We start from the raw sequence: 20,116 nt of genomic DNA, 5'->3' as shown, positions 1-20,116 counted from the left end.
TTCAAAAATTCATAAAATTCAAACTCTTAAAGTGGGGCTTGAAAGTTTACATTTATTTCCACGCAGACGAAGTAGCGGGTGTCCGCTAGTAGTAACGAATACATTCTTGAATCAGTACGACATAAATCAGTAATTTTCATTATTATTCAAGAAAAATGGCGTGTTTCGTTTTTAAATATTTAAAAAACTGTTCACAAAAACTAAAGAAATAAGACTGAGTATTTTTTATACGTAATTATTGATTATTATATTGATTTAGGTAATTGTTATTAGTGTTAATTTTTATGAAAAAAGTTCGTATATGCGGGTGTCAAGGAGACGTGACGTGACGTGTTTTTTTTTTCATTGGTTTCACCGGCCTCACCACGCTGCTTGTAAAGACTCATTCTGGATCATCTTTATTCTGTGTTCTTCACATCAAATTTCAAGTTTTATAGTGGTGAAGTCGGTGAAACCCATGAAAAAACACGTCACGCGTCTCCTTGACACCCGCTTATACAAACTTTTTTCATAATTTGTATTTCAAAATTTAACAATAATATTAATTAAATTTAAATTATATTTTAACAATAATAACAATTACCTAAATTAATATAATAATCAATAATTACCAATAAAGAAATCGTTATCAATCGGCTCACTGCTAAGCTCGAGTCTCCTCTGCCAATCATCCTGTATAATCCGATGTCTAATAATAAAGGTGATGATTTATTTTAAAGGTGTCCAAGCTGTAAAGGATCATGTCAAACATGAGGAGGACGTTGACCAGAGTCCAACGGATGTGGCGTACGAGGACGTGCAGTACCTTGAGGAAGATTGTGATGACTCACCAGAAGGTAGACCGTGTTTATGGATTCATGACAGTGTTACAAACTCTCAAAAATATTTATCCCTAAAGTTTTTATTTTTTAATTTTATTCTTTACAAGTTAGCCCTTGACTACAATCTCACCTGATGGTAAGTGATGATGCAGTCTAAGATGGAAGCGAGCTAACTTTCGGTTTCTACACGGCATCGTACCGAAACGCTAAATCGCTTGGCGGTATATCTTTGTTGGTCGGGTGGTAACTAGCCACGGCCGAAGCCTCCCACCAGCCAGACCTGGACCAATAAAGAAAATCTCATTAAGCCCAGCCCGGGATCGAACCCAGGACCTCTTGTTTTGTAAATCCAACGCGCATACCACTGCGCCATGGAGGAGAGTTTGTGTAAAAAAACCCCTAAAATCGCCTTAATTATGGAGTTGTCCCCCTAAAAAATATAAATTCATAATGATTTAGAAATAATATGCTGTTATATGTTTCAAAATTATTTATTAAAAACATGAAATATTACATATTCATCTGAAGATTCATTTTTTTTGAAATCATACATTAACATTGAATAAATTTTTTTTATTGGATAAAAATTTCCGCCAGTCGCCACAGAGTAGTTGTAGAAAATACGAATTAATCTCAGGAACTACTGGTCCGATTTGAAAAATTCTTCCAGCGTTAGATAGCCCATTTATATATAGCCTTTACCCTTCCTCGATAAATAAGCTATCTAACACTGAAAGAATTTTTCAAATCGGACCAGTAGTTCCTGAGATTAGCGCGTTCAATCAAACAAACAAATATATATAATCTATATATATATATAAATGAATTGCTGTTCGTTAGTCTCGCTAAAACTCGAGAACGGCTTAACGGATTTATCTTATCTTGGTCTTGAAATGTTCGTGGAGGTATAGGGAAGGTTTAAAATGTGAGAAAAAATCAAATAATTTCCGGGAAAACCCTAAAAACTGCCCTTTTCTATTTCCCATACAAACGTTTAAGAGTCAAGCGGTAGGGGTAGGGTAGGGGTAGGGCAGGGGTAGGGTAGGGGTAGAGGTATAGAAGGGTAGAGTAGGGATAGAGAATAAGTGCACTTATGTCAAAACGAAGCTTGACCGGGTCCGCTAGTATTAGTATAGATTTTACATAAGAAGCTTTATAATATTAGTATAGATTTTACATAAGAAATTAATAAATACATAAGAAAATAATAATTAATAACAACATTTTTCTAATAAATGAATAATTTTAATTTACAGTTGACGTTATAAAAGAAACAATCAAAGAAGAAATAAACGATCTCGATGAGGAAATACAGTGGGAAAATTTGCTCCACAACCCGCAGAAGTCCAACTGTTTATATTGCAAAGAAAAATTCGAAGTTCCCTTGCATTCGCACATGAGTGAAAAACACAGTGAAATAGTGAAAAACTTGACTTGTGAAGTGTGTGGTGAAGTGTTCTCGTGGACGTCATTGCTTGTTGCTCATAAGAAAAAACACAACAGTAGACACAAATGCGTGTATTGTTCGAAAGTGTTCCAAAACCCTCACAAGTTGGTGAGTCATATGATCACTCACACTCATAAAAACTCATCTACGATTTTCATTTGATTTTGTTAAATAAAATCTTATTGGTTTTGAAAGTTATGGATTATAACTGTTTTTAGACGTATCCCGAAAATATCCCGGTTTTTTGTGTATTCATTTGTTAATAATGACTTAATTTTCCCGAATAGTTCATAAAAATTGATATATTCAGAGGTAACCAATTTTTTATTTGTATTAATTTGTTGGTTCTTAGTCAAATGAATAAATAAAACACGGCGGTAGACACGTGTATGTATTGTTCAAAAGTGTGTAGAAACCCTCACAAGTTGGAGTCTCACTCACACTCGTGGAAGAGTGTTTGAGTGTACGAAGTGTGATGAAACGTCCACGAGCATTGCTACTCGGACAAAACATATTGTTGTTCATTCATAGTGAAATAGTTAATAATTTGATGTGTGTGTGACGTCACACTGGCAAAGAATGATTAACTCGTATGGACATACAAACAAAAGTACAGATATCTTTGTTTATACTTCTTATAAGAAGAAATGTCACATTGAATGTAAGGAACTTAAAATTATACCTACGATTTTCATTTGATTTTGTTGAAAAAATCTGATTGTTTTTGAAATTTTCTTACTATATTTATTTTAGAAATATCCCGACAATTTATGTTTTTTATGTATTAATTTGTTAATATTGAATAAATTTCACGAATGGTTCAAAACTGAAAATATTCAAAGGCAGTCAAATAACCAATTGTTTAATTGTATCAACTTGTTGGTTCTTAGTCAAATGAATAAAAAAAACACGACGATAGACACATCTATGTATTGTTCAAAAGTGTTCATAAACCCTCACAAGTTGGGAGTCTCACTCACACTCGTGGAAGAGTGTTTGAGTGTGCGGCGTGTGATGACACGTTCACGAACATTGCTTCCCTGAGAAAACATAATGTTGTTCATTCAGTGAGAAACAGTGAAATAATTAATAATTTGAAGCGTGTGCCTATGAAAAAATAAAACTTGGTTGAACATCATACTACTTGTTCTTCTTTCTTGTCTATGGCATTTTGTAACATCATACTAAATACTGTGTGTGTGATGACACACAGATGAGAACATAACTTGTATGGGTATTCAAACAAAAATGCAGATATCTTTGTTATTTGTGCATTCATCTGTAAACTTCTCATAATAAAAAATGTCACATTAATTGCAAGGAACCTAAAATTATACGATTTCTCATTTAATTACTTTATAAAATTTGAAATTATTGAACCTTTTGTACCTAAATCAATTTTCGTTTTTTATGTAATTAGTTGATATTGATTTAATTTTCCCAAATCACTCATAAAAATCAATATGTATATTGAAAGGGAAATAACCCGATTGTAATTGTTTTTTAGTCAAACAAATAAAACAGAACACAGATCTTTGTTATTTTGTGCATTTATGTTCATACTTCTTATAATAAAAAATGTCACATTAAATTAAAAAAAATAAAATTACCTGTGTGACTTTTCATTTAATTACGTTAAATGTTTGGTTGTTTTTGAAATTTTTGAACCTTATTCATTTTACAAATATCACGACTATTTTCGTTTTTTTATTTAGGTATTAATTATTTTCAATAATTTATACCTAATATTCCCGAATGGCTCATGAAATCAATCTTTTCACGATTACAACTATAAAACATCATTTTGACGGCCTCCGTGGCGCAGTGGTATGCGCGGTAGATTTACAAGACAGAGGTCCTGGGTTCGATCCCCGGCTGGGCCGATTGAGATTTTCTTAATTGGTCCAGGTCTGGCTGGTGGGAGGCTTCGGCCGTGGCTAGTTACCACCCTACCGGCAAAGACGTACCGCCAAGCGATTTAGCGTTCCTTTTTTTTATGTAGTATAGGTTTACGCTTGACCACAATCAAGCCTGATGGAAAGCAATGATGAGGTCTAAGATGAAGCGCGCTTGCCTAGAAGATGCCTATTCACTCTTGCCTTGAAGGTGCACAAATTATACGTGTCAGGAAACACAGACGCCGGAAGGGCATTCTACATTTTGGCAGTTCTCATTAGGAACGTTGACGCAAAACGTTTCGTGCGGGTTGATTGCACGTTGACAACAAAAGGATGCCATTTTTCACGGCGTCTCGCTGTTCTGTGGTAAAATGGGGACGGAGGAACTAGATCGTAAACGGTACGATGTCGTGTAGAAACCGAAAAGGGGTGTGGATTTTCATCCTTCAGTCAAGGGTAATTGCACCAAATTGGATCTGGTGGGTAATAGCGTATCTTCTGCGTCAAAGGATAAAAAAAACAATGGACAATTAATCGAGTGACGTCATTATAAATCTAATATGGTGAGACTCGCACGCAAACAGAACCGGTTTATACTCTCCATTAAGGTCTACAACTGAAAGTGTTTCATCAGCATTGTATGCAGCTGAAGCACCCAAACCCACCGTGCACTATCGAACTGGGGCCGCGGGTCACAACTCAGTAGTCACATCAAATCAAATGAAACTCCGGCTGATACAAAAAATGTAGGCACCAAGAATGGAGAACACCAATAACTTGGCAACACAATCGTTTGCCATAAATACTATGAACTAAACCGTAGCGTGACGTAAAGTGTAAGTGGCGCCATTTTTTTTGTATTCTTTACAAGTTAGCCCTTGACTACAATCTCACCTGATGGTAAGTGATGATGCAGTCTAAGATGGACGCGGACTAACTTGTTCGGAGGAGGATGAAAATCCACACCCCTTTCGGTTTCTACACGGCATCGTACCGGAACGCTAAATCTCTTGGCGGTACGTCTTTGCCGGTAGGGTGGTAACTAGCCACGGTAGAAGCCTCCCACCAGCCAGACCTGGACAAATTAAGAAAATCTTAATCTGCCCAGCCGGGGATCGAACCCAGGACCTCCGTCTTGTAAATCCACTGCGCATACCATTGCGCCACGGAGGCCGTCAATATCTAGTGCCACTGCACGTAAACAAGCATCATCATTATCAGCCAATGGACGTCCACTGCTGGACATAAGCCTCTAGCATCGACCTTCAAACAAAACGGTCTCGAGCCGCCAGCATCCAGCGGCTCCTTGCAACCCGCTTGATGTCCTCGGTTCTCCTAGTGGGGGGTCGCCATTCCAGCACCTTGTAAGTGTTTAGTGACAAGAATATGGAAAATAAAACATCACTGACAAAAAAAATAATTCGTAGTTTATTTAAACTAAACTATATCTAATTAAATACAGAAAGATGTGTACATTTTCTTAAAAATAAAATTAAAATTATAGCAAATGAAAAATATTGTATTTCGTTTAAATCATAATACAGAAAATCGTTTTGTAAAGTCAGGTAGATAATCTATGCTCATATCATAGAGGTAAGATTTGATATAATAGGCTTTGAAACTTCTGAACCGACTTGAAAAATTCTTACACTTTTAGGCTTCACACGTCACGTCGGGGTCACCAGTTTAGGCTTTGTTGTGGTTAGCAGTGATGGAATATATACACGAGTAAAGTATTTACATAGTCTTTAATTACTAGGCAGTTACAATACACAATGAGAGGAATAAACAATACAATACGATCACAAAGGTTACGCGCGAGTCAAACGTATAGCTTCGAACGCACCGAGAACGAAAAGTGGGTAGGCATCGAATGTCGACTGACCGAGCGCGGAGCGCGTGACGTAAGACGGCCGCCGCGCCGCATACTACGGGCTTCACCCGAGTATGCGCGTGAATTAATTTTAATATGTGAAAAGTGTATATATTAATTTGTGAGTGTGAAATTATGATTGTATGTAATGTAAGTGTGTATGTAAGTGTGAATGAATGTATTAAATAAATTAAAATAAATATATTTAATGAAATAAATATTGATAATGGAATATTAATAATATTATAAATAAATAATGTCTACACACTGTCTTCTAGTTAAATGATAATATAACAAATATTTTAATAGTTTCAATAAAAAAGTACATTTCACATTAATATCAGTAGAGTGAGTTACCAGTATGCTGCGTATTTTTATCACGGTTCATATGGCTAAAGAACTTGCGCAAAACAATTTTTTAATACTTTTAAATTTATCGATAGTGGCATTATCAGCATTGCTATATTAGCGATAACGGCACAAACTTATGAAACGAAAATCATACTGTGATGTTCGCTATTTGAGCTATTATTTTTACAGTAGGCAACAGATAACATTTGTTACATAGAATCTCAATTTCGTCTAAATCAACTAGCATACGTCAAAGATAGTGAATTAGCCTGCAGTAGGCACAAATGAACAAAGAAGAATATAAATTAATTTAATTAAAAGTTATAATTAAGTAAGATAAGTATAGTCGGATGCAATATTTATGACGTTTTCGAATATTGTACAGTAAGCACAATACACGATTTTTTGAGATTTGGGAGAGGTGATAGCCCAGTGGATATGACCTCTGCCTCCGATTCGGAGGGCGTAGGTTCGAATCCGGTTCAGAGCATACACCTCCAACTTTTCAGTTGTGTGCATTTTAAGTAATTTAATACAACGTGTTTCAAACGGTGAAGGTAAAAATAGTGAGGAAACCTGATTATTTTATTCATTCTCTAGGTGTGTCTGCCAATCTGCATTGGGCCAGCGTGGTGGTTTCCTAACCCCTCTCATCCTTAGAGGCGACTCGTGTTCAACAGTGAGCTGAATATGGGTAGTAAATGATGAAAATGATAACCAGATTTTAGGTATCGCCGGTTACGCTTGGGCGCGTGTTCCCGACAATTACTGACTGCGCCTGCGCCATGACCAAGACCTGCGTGACGCACGGCGCAGCACTGCGCATTGAATGACTGATCAAATTGTCGCGTTTTACCTTGTACAATCTTATATAATAAACTTGTCATTCATACAGTTTACGCTGGCTTAAATTATTAACATCATACCACGGCTCAGACCAATTATAGGAAGAACTGTGTCGCACTCATAGTCACGAACAAAATTGTCTGTCATTTTCTGAAGAAAACGAGCTTAGATTTGGTATATATCTTATACTTAACTAGAAGTTTTTGCCCGGTTTTTACACAATTCAATTACACAAAAAGGTGTTTTTACGGAACTCTTTAACGGACGAACATGATTACAACAATTTAACATCGATACTATAGAGACAGTTTTTATAATCGCATTAGATCGTTGATCATATACTTTGACAGAAAAGTAACGTCTAGCGAGGCAGTTCCTATACAATTGGTCTGAGTACCACGGTCAGATCTCCTTTAGGTCGCTCTCACCCGAAGACACAAGCTGACCCCAATATATGGTCCTTCGAGCCGGATATGAACCAGCGACCTATAGATAGCGCGCCTTCCACCCTCCCATAGTCGCCTTACACGTTTTGATCTTTTTATGACCTACCCCCACCTTATTTCGGAGACGTCGTAAATATCGCATCCCACTTTATAAGAAAATAATAATATAAATAATAATTTAACTATTTTTTACACATTCCTGGTCCCAGGTTTGATGAATAAACTAGTCATCATCATATCAGCCGATGGACGTCCACTGCAGGACATAGGCCTTTTGGACTTCTGAACATCACGATACTGAGCCACCTGCCTCCAGCGAATCCCTGCGACCAGTCCACCTGGTGGGGGGGTCGACCACCACTGGGCTTACTAGTGCGGGGTCGCCATTCCAGCACTTTGGGACCCCAACGTCCATCGGCTCTTCGAACTATGTGCCCCGCCCATTGCCACTTCAGCTTCGCGACTCGTTGAGCTATGTCGGTGACTTTAGTTCTTCTGCGGATCTCCTCATTTCTGATCCGATCACGCAGAGATACTCCTAACATAGTTCGTTCCATCGCTCGCTGTGTAAGTCTGAGTCTTCTTATGCAAACCAGTTTTTAACTGAGACTGAAACTAAAATCGAATTCCAGCTTCAGCCTCAGTTTTTTTCTTGTATCGCAAGCTCTGGAGCTGCAGTGATCGACCACTTCACTTGATACATTGGTTCTGACATTGCTTATCAGATGGCAGTGTTGTAATTATGTATGTAGGATATAATACTTTAAAATCACAGATTAAAGAACAATAGGCAGATAGAGCGTATGGAACACGACGGTGTCCGTCGGGTACCGGGTACCGTTCCAAATACACAATTTCAAAAACGAATTCATTCTCAAGTCAGTATAATATTAATTAATTTTTAAATATAAATTATGAAAAGTTTGTTTATGTGGATGTCAAAGACACGGGACGTTCGTTTTTTGTGATTTCACCGGGCTCCCCACGCGGCTTTTAAATACTCATTCTGTATCATTCTCTATTCTGTGACCAAAACGAAAAAATCTATAACAATGTAAACTTAAGATGTATGTTCATTTTATTTAAATATATAATACAAATGCAAAGATCATTATGATCCTTATAAAGTTAAAGATCATTGCTAACCTTTACAAAGTCAAAGATCACTGCTAATCTATACCAAGGTAATAACTAGCAATGCTTTAATGTAGATGACATAACATTGGGTCAACATTTATACATATAACAGGAAAACATTTTATGTATATAAAACAAATAACCCACTTAGTTTACGGATGTTTATGAACAGATATATGTTTTTTCATAGCAGTAATGTTGTTGAACGTCGCTTTGCACTCTCCGCACTCAAACAGTCTAGCACGAGTGTGAGTTATGAGATGAGTCTTCAACTCGTACGGCATTAAAAACATTTTGGGGCAATACTCACATTTAAACTTCTTTATACCTTTGTGCCTCCTCCGCATATGCGCTAAGAAGAACGGTTTCCAAGTGAACACTTTACCGCACACTTCACACGTAAACTGTTTCACTTTTTCACTATGTTTCTCACTAACATGCAAATGCATCGGTCCTTCGACATTCATCTTACAATACACACACTTTGCCGTCTTCTGTTTATGCACCAAAGTGAAATGCTTCGTCATGTATTTCTTCAAAGCGAACACTTTATCACACTTCGGACACTTGAAGATACCGGTTTGATGAACCATCAAATGTTTCTCGAAACGTGGGACCGATAGAAACGTGTCACCACACTTGAAGCAGATGTGGTTGCTGTAATGCAAATTCATGTGGGCATCGAGGAGACCGTAGTTTGCAAAGTTATTGTGACACAGAACACATTGCAGATCCATAGTCAGAGAGTACGGTATCACCCTGGTGTATGCCTCGTCGAATCCAATGTCATGCGTTTCAGCAAAATGCACAAACATGTTGTTCCAATCCGGTAACATCAACAAACATTCGGTGCAGTGTAAGTCTGTGATGTCAAACTTTATGATCTCATTCATCCACTGCGGTTTCATGTACAGTTCTATGTTGGTTATTCTCTCCTTGTCGTGCTCGGTGGTTGTGTGACTGCGGAGCTCGTCAGGGTCTTCGAAGAATGGTCCGTCGGTGGAACAGTAGAAGCAGTAGTATCTGGTTGCTCGTGTCCTGAACGGTATAGCGTTGGTGTATGTGAGGAGCTTCTGGATCTCTTTGACAAACTTGTAGAACTTATCGTTGGTGATCTCTTTGAGCTCGTCAACTGTAAATTATAACACAATTATGACAGAAAATACAAATATTTCACATTGTCGGTAATGGGGATTTCAATCTAAAAAGATTCGATTGTTGGATTCAACATTAAAGTAGTATATAAACGTTAAAATAGCAACACTGCATCTCATGACGCGCTTTGTTCGATTCCGGTCGTCGCACTGTACACACGTTGTTTAATTAGAATAAAAGAGAAATTAAAGTTATCTTGTATCGAGAGAGAGATTTAATTTACCTATCGGAAGCTTCGTCCCCTGCACATGGTCCTTCGAGCCGGATTTCAACCAGCGACCTATGGATCTCATAAATTGACTCAGGTTGTAAGTAGGCTTTTGTAATTCCTTCGTTAAGCTATTGGCCTCAGGACCTTGTCTATATATAAAACTCAAAAACTGACATAGTGATCTAACAACGCTCAGCCCAAACCACTGGACGGATCAGGCTTAAATTTGGCATTTGGGAAGCTGAGTATTTATGCAATTTGAAAGGATCCCTGAAACCTACTCTCAAGATTATAAGTCCTTGAGCAGACCTTGAGCAGATCCCAAGTCTTAGGATCTGCTCAAGGTCTTCCCTCTACCACAACATAATGGTACAACCATTGGTGCTGCTTCTGACAGGATGTCCAATTATCAATGGATTGATAAATGATCATCTAGGGTAGTTTACAGGGACTGCATATATCGCCGTGGAGGTTTGATATTCCTATATAGATATGAAGACAACGATGTTGTTGATTGGTATGTACCTATATTTATTATTTCACTGATAATAATAATCGTAAAAGGATATAAAATAAAAGGTCTATCAAATAGGTGATGCGATGTGGAATGGAGAACTGGTAAAGATGTAATGAATGGGCGAAACAATATATACACGCATGCGCGGTCGAGGGAATTCTAAATATGAAATGAATCTGGAATGTGAATGTAGATGGCCTAACCTGAAGTGGGCGAACGAAAGAGTTCGTTCGCCACACATATATAATAAGCTATAATATAATAATACTTGTAGAGCTGCTAATCCAAGAATTTAATTCTCTAACCAATAGACCACTAAAAATATGTTTTGGCTTTCTGAGTCTGATATTTCTTTCAGATTAGTTAATTTGTTTTTTTTTAATATCAGTCTTTTTTTTGACAAGTTTGCGCCTGACTACAATCTCACATGATGGTTAGTGATGATGCAATTTAAGATGGAACTGGGTTTATATGTTAGGAAAAGGATGAAAATCCACACCCAATTCGGTTTCTATATGATACCGGAATGCCAAATGGTGCTACGTCTTTGCCAGTAGGGTGGTAACTAGCCATGGCCGAAGCCTACCACCAGCTAAAATAAAAAATTGACTTGTTAGGACTTACAGTTGTTAGGTTCTGACATAGACTCGTTGACTTTAGCCAGCACAGTTCCCTTGGGCACTCCGTACATCCTGCCGGCTTCTACACACGACATGCCCCCATTCTGAACCTACAAATATAATCAATACATATAAATATAATTGAAGTGTCAAACTTAAATAGCCCAGTGATTTGAAAAAAAAGAAAAAAGTTTATTCTTTTTTTTTTATTCTTTACAAGTTATGACCACCACTTGATGGTGAGATTGTAGTCAAGGGCTGTTGAAGTGATGATGCAATCTAAGATGGAAGCGGACTAACTTGTTAGGAGGAGGATGAAAATCCACACTCCTTTCGGTTTCTACACGGCATCGTACCAGAACGCTAAATCGCTTGGCGGTACGTCTTAGCCGGTAGGGTGGTAACTAGCCACGGCCGAAGCCTCCCACTAGCCAGACCTGGACAAATTAAGAAAATCTCAATCTGCCCAGCCGGGGATCGAACCCAGGACCTCCGTCTTGTAAATCCACCGCGCATACCACTGCGCCACGGAGGTCGTCAAAATCAGAAAACACATCGCACAAAGAAAAGAGGAAAAACAAAAATAATAATCATAATAGTTTGTAACTAGCATGATGTGGTCCTGAAAGGGTCTCCACTCAGCATATTGCTGTGTCTGTGATGACACTGCACACCGGAAAATTGTTTAAAGAGTTTTGGAAACAGGTAAACGAGATCATTCATTTTAGGCACTTTTTGAAAGTGCCGGCCAACAAAAAAAAATGGCATGAATCGTTAGAACTTTCCATTTGGAGTAATCTTAATATATATATATCTTCTGTCATCTACTATATAAAAATAAGTCGGGTTTTCCTTCCTGACGCTATAACTCCAGAACGCACGAACCGATTTCTACGGTTTTGCATTCGTTGGAAAGGTCTCGGGCTCCGCGAGGTTTATAGCAAATTCAGGAAAAACTTCAACAGAAAAGCGGGAAAATCTTTTTTCACATACATCACCATCTCTGATACACAGCATAGGGTAGGGGTAGGGTAGGTTAGGGTAGGGGTATGGTAAGACTGGGGAAGGGTAGGGGTAGGGTAGGGGTAAATAAATAAGGTAGGGGTAGGGTACGGTGGGGTAGGGTTAGGGTATGTTTAGGGTAGGGGTGGGTAGGGGTAGAGTACGGTAGGGTAGGGTTAGGGCATGTTTAGTGTAGGGGTTGGGTAGGGGTAAGGTAGGGTTGTAGTAGGCAAAGGTAGGGAAGAAGCCCACATTAGTCAAAGCGGAGCTTGACCGGGTCCGCTAGTTCTCTATATTTCTCTTCAGGAGATTATCTGTTTGAAGTTATTCTGTGTCGCGTTATTGGCGCTTGCGGTGACGTGGTATATCACATCACTGCAAGCGCCAATCACGCTGTTATCTCTATGAATGACGTCACTTGCTAATGTGTTGTGTTTCGGCGGCAAAAATGTTACGTAGATTTTTTTTCATTTATATAATTTTTTTTACTGGTTATTATTGACGGGACAAAAGAAAATATAGCTTATAATACTTCCATAATTCAGTTGAAACACTGTTTACAAATGAGGCAAGTAGCCTATTCAAATAATTCTGACTATCCATGTAACACGCGCCTTTAACTATCCTTGCATTTTAAAATTCTAATTTTAGCTAAGTCATAATTATTAGGATGCGTATAAGAGAAACATTTTAAGATCTATTAACAAAAGAAATATTATTTACTCTGAAAATGTTAATTTTAAAACACATTTTCTTTGAACATTTTAAATTAATTTTCGGTATGTAAAAGTTATGGGAAATACTCTCCAGCAACCTGTATATAAAAAAATATATAAATCATACAGAACCTCCCACACAGCATTCTGTAGATCTTCCCTAGTGTACTGCTTGTATGTCTTGTTCCTTTGACTCCGAGCCAGCTTCTTAGGGTACTTAGTTTTGCGAAGTGCTGGTACTGGCTCCTCGGGGCTGGAGGGCGCATCTGGATTAATAATATGCTTTTACTTATGTTTCGAAGCCGAAGAGCCGTCATAGCCCAGTGGATATGAAGAGCCGTGATAGCCCAAAAGGTGTAGGTTCGAATCCGGTCCGGGGCATGCACCTCCAACTTTTCAGTTTTGTGCATTATAAGAAATTAAATATCACGTGTCTCAATCGGTGAAGGAAAACATCGTGAGGAAACCTGTACACCAGAGAATTTCTTAATTCTCTGCGTGTGTGAAGTCTGCCAATCCGCATTGGGCCAGCGTGGTGGACTATTGGCCTAATCTCTCTCATTCTGAGAGGAGACTCGAGCTCAGCAGTGAGCCGTATATGGGTTGATATCGATCGGTCGATCGATGTTTCGAAATAAATAAGCTGTAAGCGTTCATTAACAAGTGCCTGCGAAACATATTTGGTATGTTTTGGCCTCTAACAATGAGCTCTGGATCTGAGCCTGCATAAAGGAAAATGAGACATCGCTACACGTCATGCTCAGTTGCAGAGGCCTAACTGGACAATGAGCAACCTACATTGGTTCCTCAGCGACACTCCATGAGGCTATCGGCGACCTCGGCGGCCTGCTAAGTTTTTGGAGGGAGTGAATCTACACCGAAGGACCCACATACAACGGCCAATCACATGGCGTAGTGCTAAAAAGGCCCAGAAGGAAGAAGAATAAGAAGAGCTCTGGATCCTGGCTAAAGAACCCCTGATCGTCAAACAAATGAAGCGCAGGAAGTGGAACAAACTATCAACAGTAATAAATTGCCCATGAAGTTTACTTATTAACTAACATACTTAGCGTATGCAAAATCGTATTAAAGCAAACATTGCTTGCAAAACCACTTTCATCTAATAGTGTTACAAATACTTTTTTTTTTTACAACTTAATATATCCAAAGTAGAAATTTATATTATTAAATTTTTTTTTCGATACGTTAATCCTAATATAAAAAGGAAATATCATTATATCTACAACTATAAAATAAAATTAATTAAAATTCAAAGTAATACCTAAAAATACTTATCAAAATTCGCCGCCCTTGGTAGGGTGCCCATCACGCAGGCAGCATTCCCGCGTTGAATTGCGATAGAAATTCTTTGCGCGAGAAAGCTGCCCGCCCGAGGGTCGCCTGTTGCCTCTCTGAGGCGTTTGCAGATCTCAAGGATTTAGTGGATTTCAATATCAACAGTACAGTAACAAAATTTTGAGAGGTGATTTAGCTAGAATGATCCAGAAGCAGCTTTTTTAATGGAAAGATGATTTCTTGGATATTGTTTTGTATGTCTAACAATAGAAATAATAAAAAGCAAAGATATAAGTATGACCATCAAAAGGAGAACCTACATATATGTCTATTCTCCCATCTATCACATAACTAAAAAAACTTGCTAAGTGTCACAGGGCAATGGAAAGAAGTATGTTAGTGTTGGTGTAAGATTAACTGACAGAATCACCTCAATTGAGATAAGAAACAGGACCAAGGTTACTAATGTTCTCAAAAGAATCGACAAGGGACATAGTGTAAACATATTAAAATTCTTATGTATACCAAAGGTTGTCTATACTTATAATAAATCTGTAGAGGTCAATTCTGAACATGAAATATATTTCCAAAATAACTATCAGGGGGTGATTAGGGGTCGATACTGATGCTAAAATGCAATCAGAAAATTTTTTGTCTGTCTGTCTGTATGTTCTTTATAGAAACAAAAACTACTCGACGGATTTTAACGAAACTTGGTACAATTATTCTTCACACTCTTGGGCAGGTTATAGTATACTTTTCATCACGCTGCAATCAATAGGAGGAGAGTAGTGAAGGGAAATATTGAGAAAACGGGAGAAGATACTCCATTTTTTTTAACTCGCGCTCGCCGTCGCGTGTTAGGGTAGGCGTAGGATAGGGTTAGGGTAGTGGTAGGGTAAGGATAGGGTAGGGGTAGGTTAGGGGTAAGATAGGGGTAGGGTGTGGTATGGGTAGTAGTAGGGTTTCACGCGGACGAAGTCCGCTAGTTTGAAATAAAAGGCTATTTACAAAGTTTGGACTATGCAATCTAAAAATGTCAGCCTTAATCTAAATCTTGAAAATATTTCCTCTATAGATATAAATTCTTTCTTCATTATCAGTCTTTGACTAATTACATAGAGACCTGACTAGACGTTACCTCTTTGTCGAAATATAAGATCAATGATCTAACACATCACTGTTTCTGTAGAATTAATGTTACATTGTTGTAATGGTTTTCATCACGTAAAGAGCTGTCTAAATTGCTAGTTTGAATAGCATAGTTTACTAAAAGATGACGTTATGTTTAATTTGTAAGTATTTCTAACTTAATTAAAATTGTTTTCTCTTGTAACAATAGGAAATTAAAGAATTTAAAGAAACATAATATGCCTACCTTCTGGTATGTAGTCATCATCGCTTTTGTCCTCTTCCTCAATAAACTCCACAGTCTCATAAGTTGAAGACACATCGTCCAGTTCCTCATCAAATACCTCCTCCTTTACAACTTGTACACCTGGAAATAATTAATCGTCGTCATCAACCCATATTCGGCTCACTGCTGAGCTCGAGTCTCCTCTCAGAATGAGAGGGGTTAGGCCAATAGTCCACCACGCTGGCCCAGTGCGGATTGGCAGACTTCACACACGCAGAGAATGAAGATAATTCTCCGGTATGCAGGTTTCCTCACGATGTTTTCCTTCACCGATTGAGACACGTGATATTTAATTTCTTAAAATGCACACAACTGAAAAGTTGGAGGTGCATGCCCCGGACCGGATTCGAACCCACACCCTCCGGAATCGGAGGCAGAGGTAATATCCACTGGGCTATCACTGCTCAATAATCAATATGTTTATATAATCTAGCTGATTTGGTCATTTTCAAGCTATCAACTTAATAAATAAATAATGTGATAGCCCAGTGGTATGACCTTTGCCTCTGATTCCGGAGGGTGTGGGTTTGAATCCGGTCTAGGGCATGCACCTCCAACTTTTCAGTTGCGTGCATTTTAAGAAATAAATAACACGTGTCTGGAACGGTGAAGGAAAAACATAGTGAGGAAAGCATACCAGAGAAATTTTCTTAATTCTCTGCGTGAGTGAAGTCTGCCAATCTGCATTGGACCAGCGTGGTGGACTATTGGCCGAACCCCTCTCATTCTGAGAGGAGACTCGAGCTCAGAAGTGAGCCGAATATGGGTTCATGATGATGATGAAGCTATCAACTTAAAAGCGGAATTATATTTGTCTGACTTGTCGTGTCGTTCACTGAGACAAAAAGGCCACAGTACAGGTAATTTTGATTTAGCCTATTAAATCATGAACTTTTAGCATTCAAAGACAGTTTCTTCCCCATGGTCCTTTCAGAAAAGGCTTTAATTAATACGTCACTGGCTTGGCATCGCCTTCAAAGTGATCAGAAGGTATCACATACGATGTCATTTTTCGCTTTTTAGTTTATTTCTGTGATTTTGAAGCCAGTTAAATTTTTTTGTTCAAAAGATTTTTGTATAGCAGTGTTTACACTTGTGTTGTAACATGTCGTGATGGATTCTGATATGTCGCGTTAGACCCGATCCCGGTTCGCGTCAGAGCGGCGGGTTGCGGGGGGAGCTGAAACGACATCACGACGCGTCAGATTAATGTGCGCGCGCGGCGTTGTGTTGTGTTGTGACGTTGTCAGCGTCGGCTGATAACGTCACAAGACAGTATGTCACAATATATTGATTCAAAGCATTATCCTGATGGGTCAGAACATGACACGACACGTGGTGTCACGTCAGCCAAATATATATTCGCCTTTATCATTATCAATCATTTCGCATCAGATGATGGATGTCTAATGTGGGACATAGGTTTTTTAGTCATTGATCTCCTATTAAAAAGTGGTGGCACAATCAGCGACTAAAAAAGGTCCCCACTTCTTGGCACTCAATTCAAGTAGTTGCATTTGCAAATTCAACCTTCAACTCAATCCTTAAGGTTGAATTTGCTCTGAATTTGCTCTGAATTTGGGATTTAATTGAATATTGGACTATATTTAAAGGTATAATTTTCTTCACCAATAATTCTAAAACTATCAAAGTAAAATTGACCAGTTTTTAAGTGAAATTTTCTACATGATTGTGTGAGTGTGTGAGTTCAATGTCTGAATTGTAGATTACTGAATTTCAAGTTTTAAGCCACCTCAAAACTCAGTTGTTTTTCAAAGTTAATTTAATTAATCAAAGGCTCTAAGTACTATGTTAGAAAAGCTGAAACTATGTAAACCAAATAAAATCTGTGTGCCACCGAGACGGCTGGTTCTTCTTTCAAATAATTGCTTCTGTATGGCTGTTTCTTTATACAATAAGCTTCCAGAATCATATAAAAATATGCCTCTAATAAAGTTTAGGCGACTAATCTTCTCCATTTTAAATAATAAGAATTATTACAGTGTTGACGAATACATGAATGACAAAATTTTGTAATGTATAAATATTGACATTTTAGTATAATAAATAATTGTAAAATTCTGTAAATATTTGCACGCTGATATATCAGTAAATTGTGATGGAATTTTTTTTCTATAGTGTAAGAACCATTGTAACCCACAGTTTCAGCAAATAAATTATTATTATCCAAATGAATTATTTTATTAATTATTATACATATTATTATTATTATTATATAAATTATTATACAAATTATTATTATTATGTGTAGTAATACTTCAACCTACCTTCTTGCAACATCTCCTGTGTAGCTAAGATCTCCTTTTTAAATTCAAGTGCTTCCCTCAACCGTACTATGCATACTTCACAAATTTGCTCTGATGGGTCAGGTTGGTGAAACTGAAATAAAATAATACATATAAAGCAGTCACTAAGTTAAGTTTTTTAAGTAATTAAATATCACATGTCTCAAAAAAAGTAAAAGAAAAACATGGAAACATGCATACGTGAGAATTATTCTGAATTCTCTACATGTACGAGCTGTAGCTTCATCAAGTTGAGTAATTGTCAAGTTACTCATCATTATCAACCCAAATTCAGCTCACAGTTGAGTATGAGTTTTCTCTCAGAATGAGAGGGGTTAGGCCAATAGTCCACCAAGTTGGCCCAATTCAGATAGGCAGACTTCACACACACAGAGAAATAAGAAAAATTCTCAAGTATGCAGGTTTCCTCACAATGTTTTTCCTTCACCATTTATGATACTTAATTTCTTTATATGCACAACTGAAAAGTTTTAGGTGCATGCCTCAAACCGGATTCGACGCCCTCCAGAATCAGAGGCAGAGGACATATCCACTGAGCTATCACGAACTTTCGAACACGAAGTTAACCTCAACATAAGCTTTATTTCATTGAGTAGATACCCTTGTCTACAACTACATATTAATGTATTCTACCTGAGGTATTCAGTTAGAATACATTAATATGTAGTTGTCAGGGTTCCCAACTTAGGGGTTTTCCCCCCAGATTTAGGGGGCAAATAAGTGAAATGGGATTTTTTTAGGTGTCTGAAATTTTTAGGGGTATTTTCAGGGATATTTTGACTCTTTAATATTTTTAAATTGATGATGATTTTAATATTTCTTTCTTGGCCTAGCGACTTATAACGACATATTATACGTTATTCTACAACCCCTCTGAGGCAACTGGCGGCGATTTTCATCGAATATAAAAAAATGGTAAATTTATTCATTGTCAACATGTATGATTTCAAAAAATCTGAATCTTCAGATAAAGACGTAGGATTTTGTCTGTATTAAATATAGACTTTTGAAACTTAATACAGCATATTATTTCTAAATTATTATGAATTTATATTTTTTAGGGGGACAACTCAATCATTATGGCAATTTTAGGGGGTTTTGACACTTTAGGGATAAATATTTTGGAGAGTTGGTAACACTGGTAGTTGTAGACAAGGGTATCTACTGTATGCTGCATCAGGCGTGACCGTAATTGCAGTGAAGCTTAACAACTATTAATTATTGTAAGGAAAAGGATTTCTAGGTTACGTATGTTACCCTGAAAATCTACCCAAATAAGAGTAACAACTAGTAATAGTAGCATTATATATAAGAATAACGGCGAGTTTTGTCTTTTCAAAAGTGGTTTAAACAGCAAAAATACGTACTGAAATACCAAAACATTCGTTCAACATTTCGCCGTAAACTTCTCCGTCCCCTTCGAATTCGTGTTGATCCCAAAGAGTCTTCAGTTCCATCTCACTTAGACAACACTTGCATTTGTCGAGAACGTTTTCTGTAGCAATAGTTAGCCAAAACTCACTCATTTTCACTTATATTTATTTACAAATTTACAAGCTTTTTTGAATTTTTAAGATTTCAATTTCACGAAATCGAAACGAGGCTTTTGCGCTTTTTTGATTGTCACCACAGAGTAATAAGATACGGGATACCTTTGACAATATAGAATAAGATTATCTATGTAATCACCAAAGAGTACCAAAAATACATAGACAAAAGATTATACGTATTTATATAATAATACCATGAAAGCATAGCGTAGATAACGCAATCAGCGCTGGTGCTTGTGTACACTATTGTCTGTGGCGTTTTATAGCGGTAAATTTAAAAGTAGCGAATTTTACACATATCTTTCTAAAGCTTCGAACCAGGTATATCTAACTAACGCCTTGCGGTTTCACCCACGTTGCTCCCGTTCCCGTGAGATTAAGGGATATATGTAGCAGACACAAATATTGGAACTTTCTAAAGGAAAAAGATTTTTCAAATCGGTTTTGGTTCAAGATCCAGAGATTACCTCTATATCACCACAAACT

General features: G+C 37.5%; 3 protein-coding genes across 10 annotated transcripts in view; 1 reads left to right on the top strand and 2 right to left on the bottom strand.

Annotated features, from left to right (window-relative positions):
• Nucleotides 1-3,778, top strand: part of LOC112047120 (zinc finger protein 311) — a 27,097-nt gene extending 23,319 nt beyond the window's left edge. For 3 of the 8 annotated variants that reach the window (XM_052889634.1, XM_052889637.1, XM_052889639.1), the window contains 2 exons: nucleotides 720-836; nucleotides 2,078-3,775. In XM_052889634.1, the coding sequence (XP_052745594.1) occupies nucleotides 720-836; nucleotides 2,078-2,430 (470 nt within the window). In that variant the 3' untranslated portion in view covers nucleotides 2,431-3,775. Of the gene's footprint in view, nucleotides 1-719; nucleotides 837-2,077 lie in introns of all 8 variants that reach the window. The other 5 variants (XM_052889641.1, XM_052889640.1, XM_052889636.1 and 2 more) reach the window with 3 other exon arrangements.
• A 3,842-nt stretch (nucleotides 3,779-7,620) lies between these two features.
• Nucleotides 7,621-9,977, bottom strand: LOC128198045 (gastrula zinc finger protein XlCGF8.2DB-like). The gene has a single exon (XM_052889663.1). It carries the CDS (start codon nucleotides 9,725-9,727, stop codon nucleotides 8,972-8,974), a length of 756 nt encoding a protein of 251 aa, XP_052745623.1. The 5' UTR covers nucleotides 9,728-9,977; the 3' UTR covers nucleotides 7,621-8,971.
• Nucleotides 9,745-19,716, bottom strand: LOC112047091 (uncharacterized). Its single transcript, XM_052889860.1, has 7 exons — nucleotides 19,448-19,716; nucleotides 18,042-18,153; nucleotides 15,715-15,834; nucleotides 13,173-13,306; nucleotides 11,327-11,432; nucleotides 9,851-9,951; nucleotides 9,745-9,798 (listed from the first exon to the last, which is right to left on the bottom strand). Exons 1-7 carry the CDS (start codon nucleotides 19,604-19,606, stop codon nucleotides 9,745-9,747), a joined length of 786 nt encoding a protein of 261 aa, XP_052745820.1. The 5' UTR covers nucleotides 19,607-19,716.
• Nucleotides 19,717-20,116: the final 400 nt, after the last annotated feature.

This window comes from Bicyclus anynana, chromosome 26, assembly GCF_947172395.1.
Source record: "Bicyclus anynana chromosome 26, ilBicAnyn1.1, whole genome shotgun sequence".
NCBI classification, from domain to species: Eukaryota; Metazoa; Arthropoda; class Insecta; order Lepidoptera; family Nymphalidae; genus Bicyclus; species Bicyclus anynana.
This window is presented reverse-complemented; position numbering and strand designations above follow the sequence as displayed.

Coding starts and splice junctions, on each gene's coding strand:
- LOC128198045 (XM_052889663.1), bottom strand. CDS start 9,727: ATGAAACCGCAGTGGATGAATGAGATCATAAAGTTTGACATCACAGAC.
- LOC112047091 (XM_052889860.1), bottom strand. CDS start 19,606: ATGAGTGAGTTTTGGCTAACTATTGCTACAGAAAACGTTCTCGACAAA. Junction 11,433..13,172: donor TACAGAATGCTGTGTGGGAG/GTTCTGTATGAT, acceptor TTATATTTGTAG/GTTCAGAATGGGGGCATGTC. Junction 9,952..11,326: donor TATGTCAGAACCTAACAACT/GTAAGTCCTAAC, acceptor TATAATTTACAG/TTGACGAGCTCAAAGAGATC.